General features: G+C 38.7%; 1 protein-coding gene across 4 annotated transcripts; it reads left to right on the forward strand.

The window, feature by feature from the left end:
* On the forward strand, positions 36-22,201 carry LOC102178810 (proline-rich protein 27). 4 transcript variants are annotated; one of them, XM_013964700.2, is made up of 4 exons: positions 39-1,134; positions 11,659-11,717; positions 15,590-16,105; positions 22,101-22,201. In XM_013964700.2, exons 2-4 carry the CDS (start codon positions 11,670-11,672, stop codon positions 22,104-22,106), a joined length of 570 nt encoding a protein of 189 aa, XP_013820154.1. In that variant the 5' UTR covers positions 39-1,134; positions 11,659-11,669; the 3' UTR covers positions 22,107-22,201. The 4 variants fall into 4 exon arrangements, with proteins under 4 accessions (XP_017905026.1, XP_013820154.1, XP_017905028.1 ...); XM_018049537.1 differs by lacking the exon at positions 22,101-22,201 and having other exon boundaries at positions 36-1,134; positions 15,590-16,753; XM_018049539.1 differs by lacking the exons at positions 39-1,134; positions 22,101-22,201 and adding an exon at positions 5,777-5,818 and having other exon boundaries at positions 15,590-16,753.

Consider the following 22,966-nt stretch of genomic DNA (forward strand, 5'->3'; position numbering starts at 1 on the left):
GGGTAACCATTTCCTTCTCCAGGGGATCTTTCTGACCCAGGGATTAAACCCTTGTCTCCTGAATTGCAGGTAAATTCTTTTCTGCTGAGCCACCGGGGAAGGCTTCATGGATTATAACATAAAGAGTCTCTTATAATATAAAAAAGTCCTAACAGTAACTCTGAACCAGCTTGACTACCATCAAAAGAACCATACACTTTCTGAGTAATTCAATCTTCCTTCTCATAAATATGACATTATATTCTCCAGCCACAGCTAGGTTTACAGTATTATTCAATCATCATTCTACCTTTTTTTTTTTTTTTACTTTGTGCCCATCATCTGCCACAACATTAACCCCAAACCTTCACCAGAGGCTTCAGTCCTCCTGTCTCTGGTTGCCTTGTCACACTAAAGTAGGGAGTCAGGCGTTGGGAACATAAACCTTCCGAAGTCCCCTATTAATGATATTAACAACTGGAGAAATAGCAAAAACAAATGGCTTCGTGTATGGAACATAAGAAAATTCTAGAAGGGTAACATATCCAAAGAAGACAGAGGGATAGGGAACTTAAAGGAAAGTGAATTAAAGAGGAAAGAATGAAGATGAAATCTATTTGAGCTTAGAAATTTCTGTGAAACATTTGCTTGTGATGGGAAGACATTGGAGAAGTTTTCATAGGCAAGTGACATTATATGATAAGTATCTTTGATGAAAAGATCTGAAAATTGGAGACTTTTTCTTTGATTCAGTAGACTACTCCAGTCCTTTAACCTTCTCATTGTACTCCATTCTATCCAAGCCTTCTTAACCTCACTTTTTTTCCTATTCAGGCTGAACACTGAAGGGTTTCTCAGAAGAAGGGTACACATGCCATATATTTTGAAAGAGTGGAAGTGGTAGAAGCTGAGAGAATTTTACTTTGTCTTCATAGAACTCTCGATCCCTTAACACTCTGAATATATTCCATTCTATTTCTTACTCGCCTCACTTCCTTTCTTACACAGCCCAGACTTCACCCTTAGATTTTTTTAAAGTATCATTTTGATAACTCTTGTAACTCTTCTGTCCCTCTGTACTTAGTGCTACTGGAAAGCATGCAACCATGAACTAAATTTCTACTGCTACTTCATGCAAAGCAGCTGAATACTAAAGTAAGTTTGTTTTTTAAACATTTCTAAACATGTTAGTCATGAAAGACTGCTTATCAATCTTTGTTGTCTTGGCATTAGAGTTAGCTGCCTTCTTCAACTCTCTCTAAACTCCTAATTATCTTACTGAAAAAAAAAATTACCTTTCTACTTTATTGACAAATATTGAGTTTGTCAGTCCTAAACACTATCCACCTCGCTAGCATGACACTTCACTAACTTGATCTAAACCTGAACATAACTTTAACTGTCTTCTCCAAATCTCAAGGGCTGTGGTGATCTTTCTCTGGTTCAAAACTAATAGCTCCTTTGGTGCTTTTTAAAATTTCCTCTGTACTCTATCCTGTTCAGTGTTGTTCACTGGGCAAAGTAATAAATATGATTATAACATCTGAAACTCATTGAACAGCTATGTGCAGGGCAATTTATGTATTTGTCTCAATTATCTTTATAACTATTAACAATACTCATTACTAATAACTCTTAATATTATACCTTATGGATGAGGAAATTTTAGCAAAAAAAAAAATATGTTGTCTTCAGGGGCAACATTCTACTTGAATCTATTGATATTTATGTCCTGGTGATTCTTACAATTGTCTTTATTTAGCTATTTCTTACTGGAAATACTCTCATTTCTTTCTCCTACACAAATATCAATGCTCTCTAGGCCTCTGGCCACAGCCACTTCTTTTCAATTTCAACATATTTTTTCCTAAATCATATTGTCCACTTTAAATATTTTAGTTGCCACATACAATTGACTGATTAAAATCAGCTCCTAATTATTTAGATAAATTCAGCTCTAAATTACTGTTCCCCAAATTTAGACAGATATACCCAGTTGACTTCTGAAACCCTGTCTATATTTGTTGGGTTTCCAAATTAAAATGTAAGCAATGTCAGTGGCAATGTGTAAGCAGACATCAAGTCCTCAGTAATCAAAACATTATCTGACATTTTAATGAATTCCATATATTCCATATACTCCACACCTAATATTTTATTTGGTTTGCTGTTTTAGTCGCTAAGTTGTGTCTGACTCTTTCTGACCGCATGGACTGTAGCCTGCCAGACTTCTCTATTCATGGGATTTCCCAGGCAAGAATACTGGAGAGGATTCCCATTTCCTTCTCCAGGGCATCTTCCTGGATCAGGAACCCAACCTGAGTCCCCTACATGGGCAGGTAGATTCCTTACCACTGAGTCATTAGGGAAGCCTGATGGTAATATTTTGTTACCACAAATTAAACTGGAACACAGTATTTATCGTAGCTGCTTTTTGCAATCAACAAATAATTTTCAAACACTATCTAGATGCAAGTTTACATTATTGGTACAGATAGATACCTAAAGAGTCTCCTATAATTAAAAAAGACTTAAAACATATGAAAGCAGGAAAACACATTACAAAACTTTGGAGATGACTTGCATACTTAGGGTAACAATAGTTAGTGGCATATCTTTGTTGAGTATGTCTCTTGTAATTTAAACATCTCAACATTTCCAAGAGCATAGCAGTCAATAACAAAGTATAAAGTATCCTATTTCCATTATTACAAAATAGCAAGATATGTTCTGCTCTATCTGTATTCTGAAGTCACCTCCTATTTTTAGGTTGTATGTAACAGAAGAGTACTCTCATGTTTATTCATATGTATTCTTTCCACCTGTCAAACATAATCTGCAGATTTCCTAACTTGTTAACTCACAAAGTAATGGACTTAATAATACTAATTTTCAGTGTAACAGTCAGAAATAGAGGGTCAATGAAGTTTACATTTGGGCTTCCCTGGTGGCTCAGATGGTAAAGAACCCACCTGCAATGTGGGAGACCTGGGTTTGATCCCTGGGTTGGGAAGATCCCCTGAAGGAGAATTCTAACGTCTGTATAACTGACTCTGGTCTGATGGCTTCTTTTTAAATTCATAATTTTTTTCTTGACTTTCAGTGTATCTTGTAAGTCTCTTTACTGAATGTCAGACATATGTTATATTTCAGAATAAGATGAGGAAAACATTTTATGCTTGTATGTGAGTACTTTTTTTTTCCTTCTATGAGGCCTTTAGTAGTGGGATTTGTATTAATTGACTCACAGAAAGAATATTAAGCACTTGAAGAAAGGATTCTCTTACTCTGAATAAACACTACAGGCACTATTATGATTCAAGAATACATCAAGCTAAATAACTTCATGTTGCTCCGATGATGACTTGAGCACTGCCAAACAGTATGATATCATATTGTCATTTCTTATTCAGTACTACGTGTAACTAGAGATATAGTGGTCGATAAATAAATTCACAGGATGGAGGGTCTCTTCTAAGTTTTAATGATTATAATTATTTTGGTAGATAATTCATATTTGTAACACTCACAATAAATTGTGAAAAATTCTGAAAGGTATGGGAATATCAGACCACCTGACCTGCCTCTTGAGAAACCTGTATGCATATCAGGAAGCAACAGTTAGAACTGGACATGGAACAATAGACTGGTTCCAAATTGACAAAGGAGTACGTCAAGGCTATATATTGTCACCCTGCTTATTTAACTTATATGCAGAGTACATCATGAGAAACGCTGGGCTGGAGGAAGCACAAGCTGGAATCAAGATTGCTGGGAGAAATATCAATAACCTCAGATACGCAGATGGCATCACCCTTTTGGCAGAAAGTGAAGAAGAGCTAAAGAGCCTCTTGATGAAAGTGAAAGAGGAGAGTGAAGAAGTTGGCTTAAAGCTCAACATTCTCAAAACTAAGATCATGGCATCTGGTCCCATCACTTCATGGCAAATATATGGGGAAACAGTGGAAACAGTGGCTGACTTTATTTTTCGGGGCTACAAAATCACAGCATATGGTGATTGCAGTCATGAAATTTAAAGACGTTTACTCCTTGGAAGGAAAGTTATGACCAACCTAGACAGCATATTAAAAAGCAGAGACATTACTTTGCCAAAAAAAGTCCATCTAGTCAAGACTATGGTTTTTCCAGTAGTCATGTATGGATGTGAGAGTTGGACTATGAAGAAAGCTGAGTGCCAAAGAATTGATGCTTTTGAACTGTGGTGTTGGAGAAGACTCTTGAGAGTCCCTTGGACTGCAAGGAGATCCAACCAGTCCATCCTAAAGGAGATCAGTCCTGGTTGTTCATTGGAAGGACTGATGCTGAAGCTGAAACTCCAATACTTTGGCCACCTGATGCAAAGAGCTGACTCATTGGAAAAGACCCTGATGCTGGGAAAGATTGAGGGCAGGAAGAGAAGGGGATGACAGAGGATGAGATGGCTGGATGGCATCACTGACTCGATGGACATGGGTTTGGGTGGACTCCGGGAGTTGGTGATGCACAGGGAGGCCTGGCTTGCAGTGGTTCATGGGGTCACAAAGAGTCAGACACAACTGAGCGACTGAACTGAACATAAGGAGACTATACTGTTAATATTTAAACTATTTGTTTTTCAATTGTATTCCATACTTAAAATGAAATAAAGCATAAGATTCCTCCACTGCAATTACCAACTGATGCAAAAAAATCAGACAAGTAAGGCATATTTGGACTTCCCAGGTGGCTCCACTGGTAAAAAACCTACCTGCCAATGCAGATTCGATCCCTGGGTTGTGGGTTGGGAAGATTCCCTGGAGGAGGGCATGACAACCCACTCCAGTACTCCTGCATAGAGAATCCCATGGACAGAGGATCCTGCTGGCTAAGGTCCAAAGAGTCACACAGAGTCAGACGTGACTGCTGTGATTTAGTACACACACACCTAATACATATTTGCAAAGTGCGTTTTGGAATTACATTTAAACTTTGCTATTTTTATGGTTCTGAAATAAGCAAGTAATTTACACTCAAATCAGAAAATTGATAGGTTTTTATTTTTTTAGTTTTCAGTTCAGTAGAGTCGCTCAGTCGTGTCCAACTCTTTGCAACCCCATGAATTGCAGCATGCCAGGCCTCCCTGTCCATCAACATCTCCCAGATTTAACTCAAACTCATGTGCATCGAGTCGGTGATGTCATCCAGCCATCTCATCCACTGTTGTCCCTTCTCCTCCTGCCTCCAATCCCTCCCAGCATCAGGGTCTTTTCCAGTGAGTCAACTCTTCACATGAGGTGGCCAAAGTATTGGAGTTTCAGCTTCAGCATTAGTCCTTCCAATGATCACTCAGTACGGATCACCTTTAGGAGGGACTGGTTGGATCTCCTTGCAGTCCAAGGGACTCTCAAGAGTCTTCTCCAACACCACAATTCAAAAGCATCAATTATTCAGTGCTCAGCTTTCTTCACAGTCCAACTCTTACATCCATACATGACTACTGAAAAAACCATAGCCTTGACTAGACGGACTTTTGTTGGCAAAGTAATGTCTCTGCTTTTTAACATGCTATCTAGGTTGGTCATTGGAGAAGGCAATGGCACCCCATTCCAGTACTATTGCCTGGAAAATCCCATGGATGGAGAAGCCTGTTAGGCTGCAGTCAATGGGGTCGCGAAGACTTGGACATAACTGAGCGACGTCACTTTCACTTTTCACTTTCATGCATTGGAGAAGGAAATGGCAACCCACTCCAGTGTTCTTGCCTGGAGAGTCCGAAGGACATGGGAGCCTGGTGGGCTGCCCTCTAAGGGGTCGCACGGAGTCGGACACGACTGAAGCAACTTAGCAGCAGCAGCAGCAGGTTGGTCATAACTTCCTGCCAAGCAGTAAGCGTCTTTTAATTTCATTGCTGCGATCACCATCTGCAGTGATTTTGGAGCCCAAAAAAATAAAGTCTAACACTGTTTCCACTGTTTCCCCATCCATTTGCCATGAAATGATGGGACCAGATGCCATGATCTTAGTTTTCTGAATGTTGAGCTTTAAGCCAACTTTTTCACTCTCCTCTTTCACTTTCATCAAGAGGCTTTTTCGTTCCTCTTCACTTTCTGCCGTAAGTGTCATCTGCATATCTGAAGTTATTGGTATTTCTCCCAGCAATCTTGATTCCAGCTGTGCTTCTTCCAGTCCAGCATTTCCATAATGTACTCTGCACAGATGTTAAATAAGCAGGATGACAATATAAAGCCTTGACGTACTCCTTTGTCAATTTGGAACCAGTCTGTTGTTCCATGTCCAGTTCTAACTGTTGCTTCCTGACCTGCATACAGATTTCTCAAGAGGCAGGTCAGGTGGTCTGGTATTCCCATCTCCTTCAGAATTTCCCACAGTTTATTGTGATCCACACAGTCAAAGGCATTGGCATAGTCAATAAAGCAGAGATAGATTTTTCTCTGGAACTCTCTTGCTTTTTCTATGATCCAGCGGATGGTGGCAATTTGATCTCCTGTTCCTCTGCCTTTTCTAAAACTAGCTTGAACATCTGGAAGTTCACAGTTCACATATTGCTGAAGCCTGGCTTGGAGAATTTTGAGCATTACTTTACTAGTGTGTGGGATGAGTGTGATTGCGCAGTAGTTTGAGCATTCTTTGGCATTGCCTTTCTCTGGGATTGGAATGAAAACTGACCTTTTCTGGTCCTGTGGCCACTGCTGAGTTTTCCAAATTTGCTGGCATATTGAGTGCAGCACTTTCACAGCATCATCTTTCAGGAATGAAATAGATCAACTGGAATTCCATCACCTCCACTAGCTTTGTTCATAGTGATGCTTTCTAAGGCCCACCTGACTTCACATTCCAGGATGTCTGGCTCTAGGTGAGTGATCACACCATCGTGATTATCTGGGTCTTGAAGATCTTTTTTGTACAGTTCTTCTGTGTATCCTTGCCACCTCTTCTTAATATCTTCTGCTTCTGTTAGGTCCATACGATTTCTGTCCTTTATCGAGCCCTTCTTTGCATGAAATATTCCCTTGGTATCTCTAATTTTCTTGAAGAAATCTCTAGTCTTTCCATTCTGTTGTTTTCCTCTATTTCTTTGCATTGTTCACTGAGGAAGGCTTTCTTATCTCTCCTTGCTATTCTTTGGAACTCTGCATTCAGATGCTTATATCTTTCCTTTTCTCCTTTGCTTTTCGCTTCTCTTCTTTTCACAGCTATTTGTAAGACCTCCTCAGACAGCCATTTTGCTTTTTTGCATTTCTTTTCCTGGGTATGGTCTTGATCCCTATCTCCTGTACAATGTCACGAACCTCCGTCCATAGTTCATCAGTCACTCTGTCTATCAGATCTAGGCCCTTAAATCTATTTCTCACTTCCACTGTATAATCATAAGGGATTTGATTTAGGTCATACTTGAATGGTCTATTGGTTTTCCCTACTTTCTTCAATTTAAGTCTGAATTTGGCAATAAGTTCATGATCCAAGCCACAGTCAGCTCCTGGTCTTGTTTTTGCTGACTATATAGAGCTTCTCCATCTTTGTCTGCAAATAATATAATCAGTCTGATTTTGGTGTTGACCATCTGGTGATGTCCACGTGTAGAGTCTTCTCTTGTGTTGTTGGAAGAGGGTGTTTGCTATGACCAGTGCATTCTCTTGGCAAAACTCTATTAGCCTTTGCCCTGCTTCATTCCGTACTCCAAGGCCAAACTTGCCTGTTACTCGAGGTGTTTCTTGACTTCCTACTTTTACATTCCAATCCCCTATAATGAAAAGGACATCTTTTTGGGGTGTTAGTTCTAAAAGGTCTTGTAGGTCTTCATAGAACTGTTCAACATCAGCTTCTTCAGCATTACTGGTTGGGGCATAGACTTGGATTACTGTGATATTGAGTGGTTTGCCTTGGAAACGAACAGAGATCATCTATCGTTTTTGAGATTGCATCCACGTATTGCATTTCAGGCTCCTTTGTTGACCAGATGGCTACTCCATTTCTTCTAAGGGATTCCTGCTCACAGTAGTAGATATAATGGTCATCTGAGTTAAATTCACCCATTCCAGTCCATCTTTGTTCGCTGATTCCTAGAATGTCTATGTTCACTCTTGCCATGTCCTGTCTGACCACTTCCAATTTGCCTTGATTCATGGACCTGACATTCCAGGTTCCTATGCAATATTGCTCTTTACAGCATCGGACCTTGCTTCTATCACCAGTCACATCCACAGCTGGGTGTTGTTGTTGCTTTGGCTGCATTCTTTCCTTCTTTCTGGAGCTATTTCTCCACTGGTCTCCAGTAGCATATTGAACAATATGAAAAGGCAAAATGATTTTTAGTTTTAATGCTGATTTATTTCAAACAAAAGAAGAAACATTATATTAAGGATTTCTTATAAACACCCCTGGAGGAAAGGAAGTCCAGAGTAAGACTAAGACCTATAGCCATTAGTTTCCATATTGGAAAGATGGTACCCCACTCCCCCATCCCACCACACACACCTTATTAAGATGCCCACATTTTGAAAGAGTTTTTTTTTTTTTTTTTTTTTAAAAGGAGTCTATGGTGGGTCTCAGGTAAATTTTAACAGAATGCATTGCCTGCAAGAGGAAATGGCAACCCACTTCTAGTAATCCCAGGGAAGCCTGGTGGGTTACAGTCTATGGGGTTGCAAAGAGTCAGATAGGAATTAGGGACTAAACCACCATCAGTGTATAAATGCATGGCATATTTATATTCTTTCCTGGTTTGGAGAGGTTGGTAATACAGGGTGTTATGTAAGTCTAACCACCAAACACTTAAATTCTCACTTCAAGGCTGCATGAGAGGAGAGGTATCAAAGAAAAATTTGTCTTCTCTAGGTGTATACTGGACTTAAGAGTTCACATAAACCTGAGAAGGATGGGTTTCTACTGAAGAATTCTCATGTTCTTCTGCAGGATTGAAAAATGGGGTCAAGTCAGCCCTTCTCACTCTAAATCTATTTGAAGAAAAATATAAAATCTGAGGAAAAGAGAGGATAAAAAGCATTACTTGAATGGGTCATAAATGTTCTTTGTTGCTGGGTTTTTTCCCCCAGTTTTTGGAGCATTCTAAAATAATAAATCACAAGTGATATATGGGTAGATAAGTGAATTGAGGCAATGATACCCTGGTGAGATTTTTAAATGCAGACACATCTGGGATCATTTCTTAAGTTTTTATTTTAAAGAGTCTAAAATTATAGTTCTATTATCCTTTACTAGCTATCAAATTTTCTGAAAGGACTTAAAATTTTATTTTTACATTCTTTATGAAGAAGAAATATTTATTTCACTTTAAGAAAATTGCTAATGCATTTAAGCTTCATTAAATTAACAGTTGTTATATTAAGAAAAAGGTCAAATTGGATTTAAAATATAATACAAACATCTCTGCAAGGTAATCTAACCTATCCATCCTAAAGGATATCAGTCCTGAATATTCACTGGAAAGACTGATGCTGAAGCTGAAACTCCAATACTTTGGCCACCTGATGTGAAGAACTGACTCATTGGAAAAGACCCTGATGCTGGCAAATATTGAAGGCAGAAGGAGAAAGGGGTGATAGAGGATGAGATGGTTGGATAGCATCACTGATTCAATGGACATGAGTTTGAGTAACCTCCGGGAGCTGGAATTGGACAGCGATGACTGGTGTGCTGCAGTCCATGGGGTCACAAACAACTGGACAGCAGTGAGCGGCTGAACTGAACTGAATTGATTATAGCACAATAATAATTTAACTTGGTATTATTTAAACAACTTATGTAGAATTTCTTTTAAAAACACTTCAAGAAATGTCAGTCAGTCAGTTCAGTCGCTCAGTCGTTTCCGACTCTTTGCGACCCCATGAATCACAGCACGCCAAGCCTCCCTGTCCAACACCAACTCCCGGAGTTCACCGAAACATATGTCCAATGAGTCAGTGATGCCATCCAGCCATCTCATCCTCTGCTGTCCACTTCTCCTCCTGACTCCAATCTTTCCCAGCATCAGGGTCTTTTCCAATGAGTCAACTCTTCGCATGAAGTGGCCAAAGTATTGGAGTCTCAGCTTTAGCATCATTCCTTAAAAAGAACACCCAGGACTGATCTCCTTTAGAATGGACTGGGTGGATCTCCTTGCAGTCCAAGGGACTCTCAAGAGTCTTCTCCAACACCACAGTTCAAAGCATCAATTCTTCGGCACTCAGCTTTCTTCACAGTCCAACTCTCACATCCATACATGACTACTGGAAAAACCATAGCCTTGACTAGACGGACCTTTGTTGGCAAAGTAATGTCTCTGCTTTTGAATATGCCATCTAGGTTGGTCATAACTTTCCTTCCAAGGAGTAAGCATCTTTTAATTTCATGGCTGCAAACACCATCTGCAGTGATTTTGGAGCCCCCCAAAAATAAAGTCTGACACTGTTTCCACTGTTTCTCCATCCATTTGCCATGAAGTGATGGGACCAGATGCCATGATCTTCGTTTTCTGAATGTTGAGCTTTAAGCCAACTTCTTCACTTTCCTCTTTCACTTTCATCAAGAGGCTTTTTAGTTCCTCTTCACTTTCTGCCATAAGGATGGTGTCATCTGCATATCTGAGGTTATTGGTATTTCTCCCGGCAATCTTGATTCCAGCTTGTGCTTCTTCCAGCCCAGCATTTCTCGTGATGTACTCTGCATAGATGTTAAATAAGCAAGGTGACAATATATAGCCTTGACATACTCTTTGCCAATTTGGAACCAGTCTGTTGTTTCATGTCCAGTTCTAACTGTTGCTTCCTGACCTGTATATAGGTTTCTCAAGAGGCAGGTCAGGTGGTCTGGTATTCCCATCTCTTTCAGAATTTCCCACAGTTTATTGTGATCCACACAGTCAAAGGCATTGGCATAGTCAACAAAGCAGAGATAGATGTTTCTCTGGAACTCTCTTGCTTTTTCCATGATCCAGTGGATGTTGGATATCTCTGGTTCTTCTGCCTTTTCTAAAACTAGCTTGAACATCTGGAAGTTCATGGTTCATATATTGCTGAAGCCTGGCTTGGAGAATTTTAAGCATTACTTTACTAGCATTTGAGATGAGTGCAATTGTGTGGTAGTTTGAGCATTCTTTGGCATTGCCTTTCTTTGGGATTAGAATGAAAACTGACCTTTTCTGGTCCTGTGGCCACTGCTGAATTTTCCAAATTTGCTGGCACATTGAGTGCAGCACTTTCACAGCATCATCTTCCAGGATTTGAAACAGCTCAACTGGAATTCCATCACCTCCACTGGTAATGTAGTGATGCTTTCTAAGGCTCCACTTGACTTCACATTCCAGGATGTCTGGCTCTAGGTGAGTGATCACACCATCGTGATTATCTGGGTTGTGAAGATCTTCTTTGTACGGTTCTTCTGTGTATTCTTATCACCTCTTCTTAATATCTTCTGCTTCTGTTAGGTCCATACCATTTCTGTCCTTTATCGAGCCCATCTTTGCATGAAATGTTCCCTTGATATCTCTAATTTTTTTTTCTTTTTTTTCAATTTTCTTGAAGAGATCTCTAGTCTTTCCCATTCTGTCAGACTAATGAAGCCATAGATACTTCTGTTATTCTATAGAAGAAAAATATGAAATATATTGTATGTTTTCTGAAACAATCAATTTATAACATTATAAATCATTATAAATATTAATATAATCATTAATATTCATAGGGTCAACCAACATGAAGTTTCTCATTTGGGCCTGCCTCATGTATGTTTCTTTTGCAAGGGTAAGTAAATGGACTTTTTAAATTGCAGTAATAGTATAATCATCAAATAGTTGTAGATAGTGATTCTACAATTGTATATTGTAGTTATAGTGTTGATAATGATGCAGAGACATGTTAATGAGTATGCAGTTTACTGTGCCAAACTCTTCAAAAAAAATTTTCAGATACCAAAATAATAAAAGTTGTGTAATCTGAAAATGAATAAGCAGCAAGGAAAAGAAGTGAATTCAGAAAGGCAGTGGGTTGGAGGAGAATAAATTATAGGGAACCAGAATTCCAGGCAGATTACCTTATAGTTTACATTTTCAAATTATACAAAACTGGATTAGGCTTCCTCTGGAAGTGAAGTCCCATTGCTGAAGGTCTGATGTAGTTGTTGTTTTTCAGTCACTATGTCTGACTCTTTATGACCCCATGGACTGCAGCACTCCAGAATTCTCTTTCACTATCTCCCAGAGTTTGCTCAGACTCATGTCCATTGAGGTGGTGATGGCATCCAACCATCTCATCTTATGTTACCCCCTTCTCCTCCTGTCTTCAATCTTTTCCAGCATCAGGGTCTTTTTCAGTGAGTTGGTTCTTTGCATTAGATGGCCAAAGTGTTGGAGTTTCAGTTTCAGCATCACTTCTTCCAGTAAATATTCAAGGTTAATTTCTTTTGGATTAACTGGTTAGATTGACTTACACTCCAAGAGACTCTCAAGAGTCTTCTCCAACACCACAGTTCAAAAGTATCAATTCTTCAACTCTCACCCTTCTTTATGGTCCAACTCTCCCATCCATATATGAATACTGGAAAATCCGTAGTTTTTACTACACGGACCTTTGTCAGCAAAGTGATGTCTCTGCTTTCTAATATGCTATCTAGGTTGGTCATAGCTTTTCTTCCAAGAAGCAAGCATCTATTAATTTTGTGACTACAGTCACTGTCCAGTGATTTTGTAGCCCAAGAAAATAAAGTCTGTCACGGTTTCTATTGTTTCCCCACCTATCTGCCATAAACAGAAGGGGCCAGATGCCATGATTTTAGTTTTTTCAGTGTTGAGCTTTAAACCAACTTTTTCTCTTTCCTCTTTTATATTAATCAAGAAGCTCTTTAGTTCCTCTTTGCTTTCTGCTGTCATAGTGGCATCATCTGCACATCTGAAGTTGTTGATATTTCTCCCAGAAATCTTGATTCCAGCTTGTGCTTCATCCATCCTGGAATTTCATATGATGTCTTCCCTGGTGGCTCAGACGGTAAAGCGTCTGTCTACAATGCGGGAGACCCAAATTCGATCCCTGGGTCCGGAAGATCCCCTGGTAAAGGAAACCCACTCCAGTACTCTTGCCTGGAAAATCCCATGGACAGAGGAGCCTGGTAGGCTACAGTCCATGGGGTTGCAAAGAGTCGGACACAACTGAGCAACTGCACTCTGCATAAAGGTAAATAAGCAGGGTAACAATATACAGCCTTGATATACTCCTTTTCCAATCTTGAATCAGTCTGCTGTTCCATGTCCAGTTCTAACGGTTGCTTCTTGATCTGCATAAAAGTTTCTCAGGAGACAGGTAAGGTAGTCTGGTATTGCCCTCTCTTTAGGAATTTTCCACAGTTTGCTCTGCTCCACATAGTCAAAAGCTTTAGCATAGTCAAAGAAGCAAAAGCAGATATTTTTTTTTTTAATTGCCTTGCTTTTTCCATGATCCAGCAGAGGTTGGCAATTTGATCTCTGGTTCCTGTGCTTTTTCTAAATCCAGCTTGTACATCTAAAAGTTCTTAGTTCACATATTGTTGAAGTTTAGTTTGAAGGATTTTGAGCATTATCTTGCTAGCATGTGAAATAAGCACAATTGTATAGTAGTTTGAACATTTTTTGGCATTGCCTTTCTTTGGTATTGGAATGAAAACACCTTTTCCAATCCTGTGGCCACTGCTGAGCCTTTCAAATTTTCTGGCATATTGAGTGCAGCACTTTCACAGCATCATCTTTTAGGACTTGAAATAGCTCATCTGGAATTCCATCACCTCCTCTACCTTTGTTCTTCCTAATTCTTCCTAAGGTCCCCTTGACTTCACACTTTGGCATGTCTGGTTTTAGGTAAGTGATCACACCATCATGGTTATCAGGGTCATGAAGATCTTTTTTGTATAGTTTTCTGTGTATTCTTGCCACCTCTTCTTAATCTCTTCAGCTTCTCTTAGGTCCTTGCTGCTTCTGTCCTTTATTGTGCTCATATTTGCATGAAATGTTCCCTTGATATCTCCATTTTTCTTGAAGAGATCTCTAGTCTTTCCCATTCTGCTGTTTTCCTGTATTTACTTGAATTTTTCACTTAAGAAGTCTTTCTTATCTCTCTGGAACTCCATAATGAATAACCATAGTGAGTTAACTTTTTCCTTTGTTTTAGAAATGCTTCCACTTTATTGATGTGGTAAAAATTTTTTTTCATCTATGTATAAATGTATTTTGGAGGAAATGGAAACCCACTCCAGTATTCTTGCCTAGAGAAATCCATGGACAGAGGAGCCTGGTGGGCTACAGTCCATGGAACTGCAAAGAGTTGTACATGACTGAGCAACTAACACGCACAGAAATGTATTTGTTTCTACCTTGAAATATATTTTACATTTTAAAACTCTCTGATTTTTAGTATGCAATTTTGTGACTACTATTGCTGTTAAAATATTAATCCTATTAAGCTCATATTTGACAGGAAAATGTTTATGAAGTATAAATATATAGTATAAATATATATTTATATATATTTACTGTAAGAATTTTATTTCTTTCCAATGAACAGAAGTATTAAGCAAGTATACGCCCTTTATAGTGGATATAAGTTTTGCTATGTCCAGGTTTCCTCCTCATGCTTTGACAAGATTTTATAATAATATTGCACTGAGTTTACTTCAACAAAATAAGTGATGAATCTGAGAAGATTTTGCCTATGTGAAAGCATAGCGGAAGAAAGCATGATCTAGGAATTACTAGCAGGAGGAGTATGTCCTAAATTGTTAGGTGACTTCTGTGCAGCAAATACTCAAAGTATCCCTATGTAGCACACCAAGACATTCATCAGTTTACTGCCATTAGAATTTTTGTTTAGTTCTTTGTCATTTTTGCCTCAATTCTGATGACAGGAGTGTGTTAAGAAAATAACAATAATATCTACCCACAAGTATGCAGTAGCTCAACACAACAATCTATCAAGGAAAAGCCAAGACATATGATCCAGATGTGTATAGTTTTAACCAAATACCATTAGACATATGGCAAAGGAATAGAAAATAATTTTTTTAATGAAAACAATATGAGATACTATTTTTAATTTCTTACAAGAGTTAAGATTTTAATCAAGAATTAGAACTCCCTGATCACAATATGAATCACTGTTATGTGTCTGCCTCTGTGAACACTCTGGAATGTCTATTGCTTATGTATCATGCATCTTACCTTCATGGTCCAGGAGCAAGTATTTTAACTCAGTAATTCAGGAAATAACCCTAAAATTGGAAAGAATACTATACACAATATTAAATTTTAATGAAGAAGCTTCCTACCTGAGAGACAACAACCGTGGCACAGGCAAAGAAACCTTGTGTGTTCTATCCATGTGGACACAAGGCACATGGACAGCACAGAGCAGGCACTCATTTGATACTTTAAAAAAGTTTTTGAAAATCCATCAAGAAAGACAAAGTGTCCCCAAACCATTGAGGAACATTCATTGAGAAGTTATATTGCAAAGTCTTTAGTCCCTGGGGATTTTGTGATAAGCCCAAAGGATGATATAATATAATCTTTACTTATTAAATGTCATCACAGTCATAAGTAATATAGATAGGATGGAGGTAATCATCTTTAATTGACTACTTTGCTCTCCTTTAGGATTACAGTGACAACATAGGCAGTCCTTACCCAGTTGACCCATCTGCAAGTATTCCTTACCCAGTTGACCCATCTGCAAGTATTCCTTATCCCATGCCAGACAGCGATTTCCCTCCTCCTGTCTATGTTACAAAGACTAATTTCCCCAATTACCCTGGGAATCCTGATCCTGGTACAGCAGTACCCTCAAATCCACTGGTTTTCACTGTTCTTACAGCTCCCCTCTACAGTATTGCTAGTCTTCCCATATCTCCTTTTTCCGGTCAACCTCCTCCTACTGGGGTTTTCCGCCTTGTTCCTGCCTCACGTAGACCTACAGGACCTTTTTACCCACCAAATGAAGCTGCACCTTCTGCAGACAATACATATATAGTTGAGATTCTTGTCCCACCTACTACACCCTCACCTACTCTCCCAGATGTCCAACCACTTACTATCACAGAGCCTGATGAAGCCGAGCCTGCAGCAGCTGCCCACGCTGCCCCAGGACCTCAGTCCTCTATTTCTTTTGACCAGGTAAGTGGCCTCAGTCTTAGTCCTGTGATGCATGAGATTTATAGTAGCAGGAAAGAAAGTCTCTCCATAAACAAACATATATCCACTGAGATATTTTGAACAGCTTTGTTGAGATAGGATATAAAACAAACTACCAGTACTAAAAATGCATACTTTGATAAGTTTGGGCATGTATATACACACCCATGGTTTGTTGGCATTGCTGACTCAATAGACATGAGCTTGAACAAACTCAGAGAGATAGTAAAGGACAGGAAAAGACTAGCTTGCTGCAGTTCACACAGTTGCAGAGTCCAATATGACTTAGTGACTGAAGAACAGCAATGAAAAAAACACCAAGATAAGACTATATTCGTAATAGCCAGAAGTATCCTACTGTCTTTTTGTTAATGTTTGTTTGTTTAAATATTCCCACACTCCCCTTTTTCCTGTTCTTGATGTATTTTCTATTGGTACAATTGGTTTGCAATTTCCAGAATGCTATATAAGCAGAATCATACTGTATATACTCTTTTGTGACTGGTTTCTTTCACTCAGCATAATTATTCTGAGATTTATCCATGTAGTTATGCATATCAATAGTTCAGTCTCTTTTTTTGCAAAGTGGTGTCAGATTATACAGATATATCATAATTTTTACCCATTCATTTGTTTATGAACATTTTAACTTCCAAGCTGAATACCATTTATACCATTTATTTATATCCAGTTACATATTGTGTACAGTATTGGCTTAAATTGCTTAGTTCAATATTCAATAAAACTGATTAGATGGACAGTCTTGCCTTGCTTCTGATACTGAGGGAAAGAATTTATTCTAGGATATCATTAGGTTGCTATGATTTTCACCTTTAGTAAACAGGAACGGAGAAACATTTTGATCTAAGGATAATTTTTCCCACTGCAGAGATCAAATCACTCTGAGTGCTCAGCCATATGACCTGTGAAAACTAAGCTTTTTTACTCTGGCTGCATGATCAAGGGCTTCCAGTGGTAAAGAACCTGTCTGCCAATGCAGGAGACATAAGAGATGCAGGTTCAATCCCTGGGTCAGGAAGATCCCCTGGAGGCGGGCATGGCAACCCACTCCAGTATTCTTGCCTGGAGAATCTCATGGACAGGGAGCCTGACAGGCTACAGTTCATAGGGTTGCAAAGAGTCAGATACAACTGAAGTGACTTAGCACTCATGTGTGATAAAAATGTTTTTTCCTGCCAGATATTATGCCATTTTGAGCACTAGATATTTTTTTCATTTCATCTTTTCAGATAGCTCTTGACCTGACCTGAGGTAGTATCATCATATCTATTTATTTATTTATATTGACATAGTTGATTTACAATATGATGTTAGTTTTAGGTATACATCATCGGGATTTGATATTTTTAAAGATTGTATTCCATATAAAGTTATTACAAAACATTGACTATATTCCCTGTGCGGTACAGTATTTTCTTGTTGCTCATCTATTTTATACATAGTAGTTTGTATCTCCTAATCCCATACCCTTATCTTCTCCCTCCCACCTTCCTTCTCCCCACCAATAACCGCTAGTTCGTGCTCCATAAATGTCTTTTTTTGTTTTGTTATATACAGTATTTTGTTTTAATTTTTAGATTCCACATATAAGTTGATAACACAGAGACTTTGTCTTTCTCTGTCTGACTTATTTCACTAAGCATAATACTCCTAGGTCCATTCAGGTTGTTGCAAATGGCAAAAGTTCATTCTTTGTTATAGGTGACTAATATTTGTATATATTGGTATATATATGGAGGGAATGGCAATCCACTCCAGTATTTTTGCCTTTAGAATCCCCTGGACAGAAAAGCCAACAGGCTACAGTCTGTGGGGCCGCAAAGAGTTGGACATGACCGAGCTACTTATACATATGGGGTTTCTTTGGTGGCTCAGATGGTAAAGAATCTGCCTGCAATGTAGGAGATTGATGTTCACTCCCGGGAATGGGAGGATCCCCTAGAGAAGGGAATGGTTATCCACTCCAGTATTATTACCTGGAGAATTCCATGGACAGAGGAGCCTGATGGGCTTCAGTCCATGGCTGACTAATAATCCATTGTCACCTTCCTTATTTATTCATCTGTTGATGGGCATGTACCTTGCTTCCATATCTTGGCTATTGTAAATAACGCTGCTATAAGCATAGGATAACCTTCTTAGATCTTTGTGTCTATGTCTTTGTCCTCCTCTTTCCTTCAGATTCTCAATCCTGTGAATTGTAGCTATCTTGGTCTTCTTAGACTCCCAGCTCCATCTCCCTTCACTAAGGCCTTAAAATATTGCAAGCAGTAAGCTAAGACAATCATAGGGTTCATTTCCTCTGCTTCTTGTCTCTTAGGGATTGCTGTTCTTCATAACTTGATATTCAGATCTTGAGAAATAGTTGCTTCTCATATTTTGGTAAATTTTAAGTTCATTTCAGACAAGATGGTATATTCAGTTTCTGTTACTTATTTTGACCAAAACTATAGTCCTCTAAATTTTCTTAAAAACAATGATTAAAAAAAAATAGAAGCCTTTTGTCCCTGAGTTTTAGAGCTGTGGCTATTTTAAAAAAGGAAAAGAAGGATTCCAAAGTACATGGAAGATACTCTGAAACCTGGGCACAGGCTAAAGACAAATGAGAGCTTAAATTCAACAGTGAATAATTTCGAAAGTGTATTGCCACTAATTGAACACTCCTAGTAGTTGTTTCGGAGAAGGCAATGGCACCCCACTCCAGTACTCTTGCCTGGAAAATCCCATGGACGGAGCAGCCTGGAAGGCTGCAGTCCATAGGGTCACTGAGGGTCGGACACGACTGAGCAACTTCACTTTCACTTTTCACTTTCATGCATTGGAGAAGGAAATGGCAACCCACTCCAGTGTTCTTGCCTGGAGAATCCCAGGGATGGGGGAGCCTGGTGGGATGCCGTCTATGGGGTCTCACAGAGTCAGACACGACTGAAGCAACTTAGCAGCAGCAGCAGCAACTCTCCTTCCATCAGTCTATATACATACTTATGGTTCATGATTCACATGGAGATAAAGAGATATTTTAGAAAGTATGGGTAAAAAGAAATAAGACTTCAGAAAAGTGGGCCTTGAAAACACTGCTAACTGTTTCCTATATCGAAAGGAATTTATTGACCTTTATTACAAAATTTGACCAGTTCTTTATTTCCAAAAGCTAAGTCTGATAGCAGTATCAGTTCAGTTCAGTTCAGTTCAGTTCAGTTCAATTGTTCAGTTATGTCCAACTCTTTGCGACACCATGAACCGCAGCACACCAGGCCTCCCTGTCCATCATCAACTCTCGGAGTTTACTCATGAGTTTACTCATGTCCATTGAGTCGGTAATGCCATCCAACCGTCTCATCCTCTGTCGTCCCCTTCCCCTCCTGCCTTCAATCTTTCCCAGCATTAGGGTCTTTTCAAATGAGTCAGCTCTTCACGTCAGGAGGCCAAAGTATTAGAGTTTCAGCTTCAACATCAGTCCTTCCAATGAACACTCAGGACTGATATCCTTTAGGATGGGCTGGTTGGATCTCCTTGCAGTCCAAAGGACTCTCAAGTGTCTGCTCCAGCACCACAGTTTAAAAAAGTCAATTCTTCATCAACTCAGCTTTCTTTATGGTCTTACTCTCACATCCATACATGACTATTGGAAAAATCATGACTTTGACTAGGTGGACCTTTGTCAGCAAAGTAATGTCTCTGCCTTTTAATATGCTGTCTAGGTTTGTCATAAATTTTCTTCCAAGGAGCAAGCATCTTTTAACTTCATGGCTGAAATCAACATCTGCAGTGATTTTGGAGCCCAAGAAAATAAAGTCTGTCATTGTGTCCTTTGTTTCCCCATCTATTTGCCATCAAGTGATGGGACTGGATGTCATGATCTTAGTTTTTTGAATTTTGAGTTTTAAGCCAGCTTTTTCACTCTCCTTTTTCACTTTCATCAAGAGGCTCCTTAGTTCTTCTTCACTTTCTGCCATAAGGGTGGTGTCATCTGCATATCTGAGGTTATTGATATTTCTCCTGGAAATCTTGATTCAAGCTTGTGCTTCATCCAGCCCAGCATTTCGCATGATGTACTCTGCATATAAGTTAAATAAACAGAGTGACGATATACAGCCTTGTCATACTCCTTTCCCAATTTGGAACCAGTCTGCTGTTCTATGACCAATTCTAACTGTTGCTTCTTGACTTGCATACAGATTTCTCAGAAGGCAGGTAAAGTGGTCTGGTATTCCCATCTCTTTCAGAATTTCCACAGTTTGTGGTGATCCACACAGTCAAAGGCTTTGGCATAGTCAATAAAGCAGAAATAGATGTTTTTCTGGAACTCTCTTGCTTTTTTGATGATCCAATGGATGTTGACAATTTGATCTCTGATTCCTCTGCCTTTTCTAAATCCAGCTTGAACGTCTGAAACTTCCCGGTTCATGTAGTTGAAGCCTAGCTTGGAGAAGTTTCAGTATTACTTTACTAGAGTATCAGATGAGTGCAATTACGGGGTAATTTGAACATTTTTTGGCATTGCCTTTCTTTAGGATTGGAATGAAAACTGACCTTTTCCAGTCCTGTGGCCACTGCTGAGTTTTTTAAATTTGCTGGCATATTGAGTGCAGCACTTTCACAGCATCACTTTTCAGGATTTGAAACAGCTCATCTGGAATTCCATCACCTCCACTAGCTTTATTCATAGTTATGCTTCCTAAGGCCCACTTGACTTCACACTCCACGATGTCTGGCTCTTGGTGAGTGATCACACCATCATGGTTATCTGGGTCATTATGATCTTTTTTGTATACTTCTGAGTATTCTTGCCACTGCTTCTTAATATCTTCTGCTCCTGCTATGTCCATACCATTTCTATCCTTTATTGTGACCTCATTCCTTTATCCTTTCATAAATCTTTTCCAATTTGACTGTTATGAATATTCGCTAGACAGGAAAATGGCAAGGCTTTGACTGTTAACCACATCAGGATTTCTGCTAAGGTGACATCAGTGCTTACAGTAGAAATGAATACCTAATTTGACAGCTTTTACTATTGTTAGTGATGCCTCTTAACAGCAGCTATTACAAAACAAATTAAAAGGCTTAAATGTTGAGTTGTTAAACCTTTTCTACTGTCATATTCTTTGAGGTTTTTATTTTACTATTATATAAGATAAAAGGGTAGTTATTAGTGAATTTGTTCAAGATATTCCAAATTTTAATACTTTCATATTTTAATAAACATTTATATTTCTTTCCTTACTATATTAATGATAATTCATAACAGGTAAAAGAAAGAGTACTACTTTTCTACAAAAGTTTTTAAGAAAGAGAAGGAATTCTACTTCAAGTCATTTAGTATCAGGAGATTGGTGATCTGATCCCAACACTCCCACACAAAATATTCTATACAATATATGCATGCCTGCAAATAAATCATAACATTGAATTACCTTTGCATTTTAAAATTGTTATGAAACTGCATAATAGCTATAAGGAGATAGAGGAAAACAAACTTGATTCTCTTAAATATGACTTCTAATAGTTCAGTTCAGTTCAGTCACTCAGTCGTGTCCAACTCTTTGCGACCCCATGAATCGCAGCACGCCAGGCCTCCCTGTCCATCACCAACTCCTGGAGTTCACTCAGACTCACGTCCATTGAGTCCGTGATGCCATCCAGCCATCTCATCCTCTGTCATCCCCTTCTCCTCCTGCCCCCAATCCCTCCCAGCATCAGAGTTTTTTCCAATGAGTCCACTCTGCATGAGATGACCAAAGTACTGGAGCTTCAGCTTCAGCATCATTCCTTCCAAAGAAATCCCAGGGCTGATCTCCTTCCGAATGGACTGGCTGGATCTCCAGTAGCATGGATTTATAGATAACCATTCAATATAGTCCCTTAATGTTAAAATCATAATGCAACAAGAGGAATTTTCTATAGCCATTTGATAATTTTTATACAAAACTAATATGTTATCTTTCTTTTTCAGGAATAATTGGAACAAGAATCAGTGAAAGCTAAAAAAATTTATTTTCTTTTCAAAGACTACCATTCTATTAAAAATATATTTCAATAAAAAAAATTTAAATAATCAGTCTCACCATATAGGTTTGTTTATGATATTTTTTTCATTGGATTTAATTTATATAGAAATGATATTTGGTTTATTTTTTTTCCAATTCACAATTTTAAAAGGTTACTTCTTAACTATGTAAATAATAATTGTCAGAGATTTAAACATCTGATGGCAATATGTGATTTTCTTTTGAATAAACCCTATATAAAAAACACAACACAAAAAAGAATCTTTTTTATTTTCTGTTTCCAATTTGTTTCTTCTGAAAGTAAATAGAAAGTAGTTTGTTAAGGAAATTAAAAAGGAAGAAGTCTTGTTCAGGCTTCAGAAGTAGGAGAGCTGACCTGCTTCTGACCTGTCTGGACACTGTCTGGATTCCATGCCTGTCTGTAAGCACAGCAAGTCAAGTGTTACTTTAGATAAGAAAGGGAATGGGTGTTGAAATTCTTGAGTCCCTGAGGGTCTAGCCAATCCCCTGGAGGTCTAATGAAATCCTTTGACTTACAGAGTGAAACACAGTATTTTTTTTTTTTAATTAAAGTAAAACCAGGGCTGCATTTTTGTGCACAATCTGGTAAAGACATCACTTTGTGGCCTGGGATAATAAGTGGGAGCTCTTGGAATTGCAATCTGAAGTCTCACCCATGGGATGGGTGCACTGCTGGGACCCTTTCCCGACTGGGACTCCAGATTGCTGTTAACAAGGGACTTTCCAGTGCTATTTAACTCTGTAGGTCATTCAGCTCCATTTGGCGATGTATGTGCTGTTACTTTTCTCT

Source organism: Capra hircus, chromosome 6, assembly GCF_001704415.2.
Source record: "Capra hircus breed San Clemente chromosome 6, ASM170441v1, whole genome shotgun sequence".
In the NCBI taxonomy this organism is placed as follows: domain Eukaryota; kingdom Metazoa; phylum Chordata; class Mammalia; order Artiodactyla; family Bovidae; genus Capra; species Capra hircus.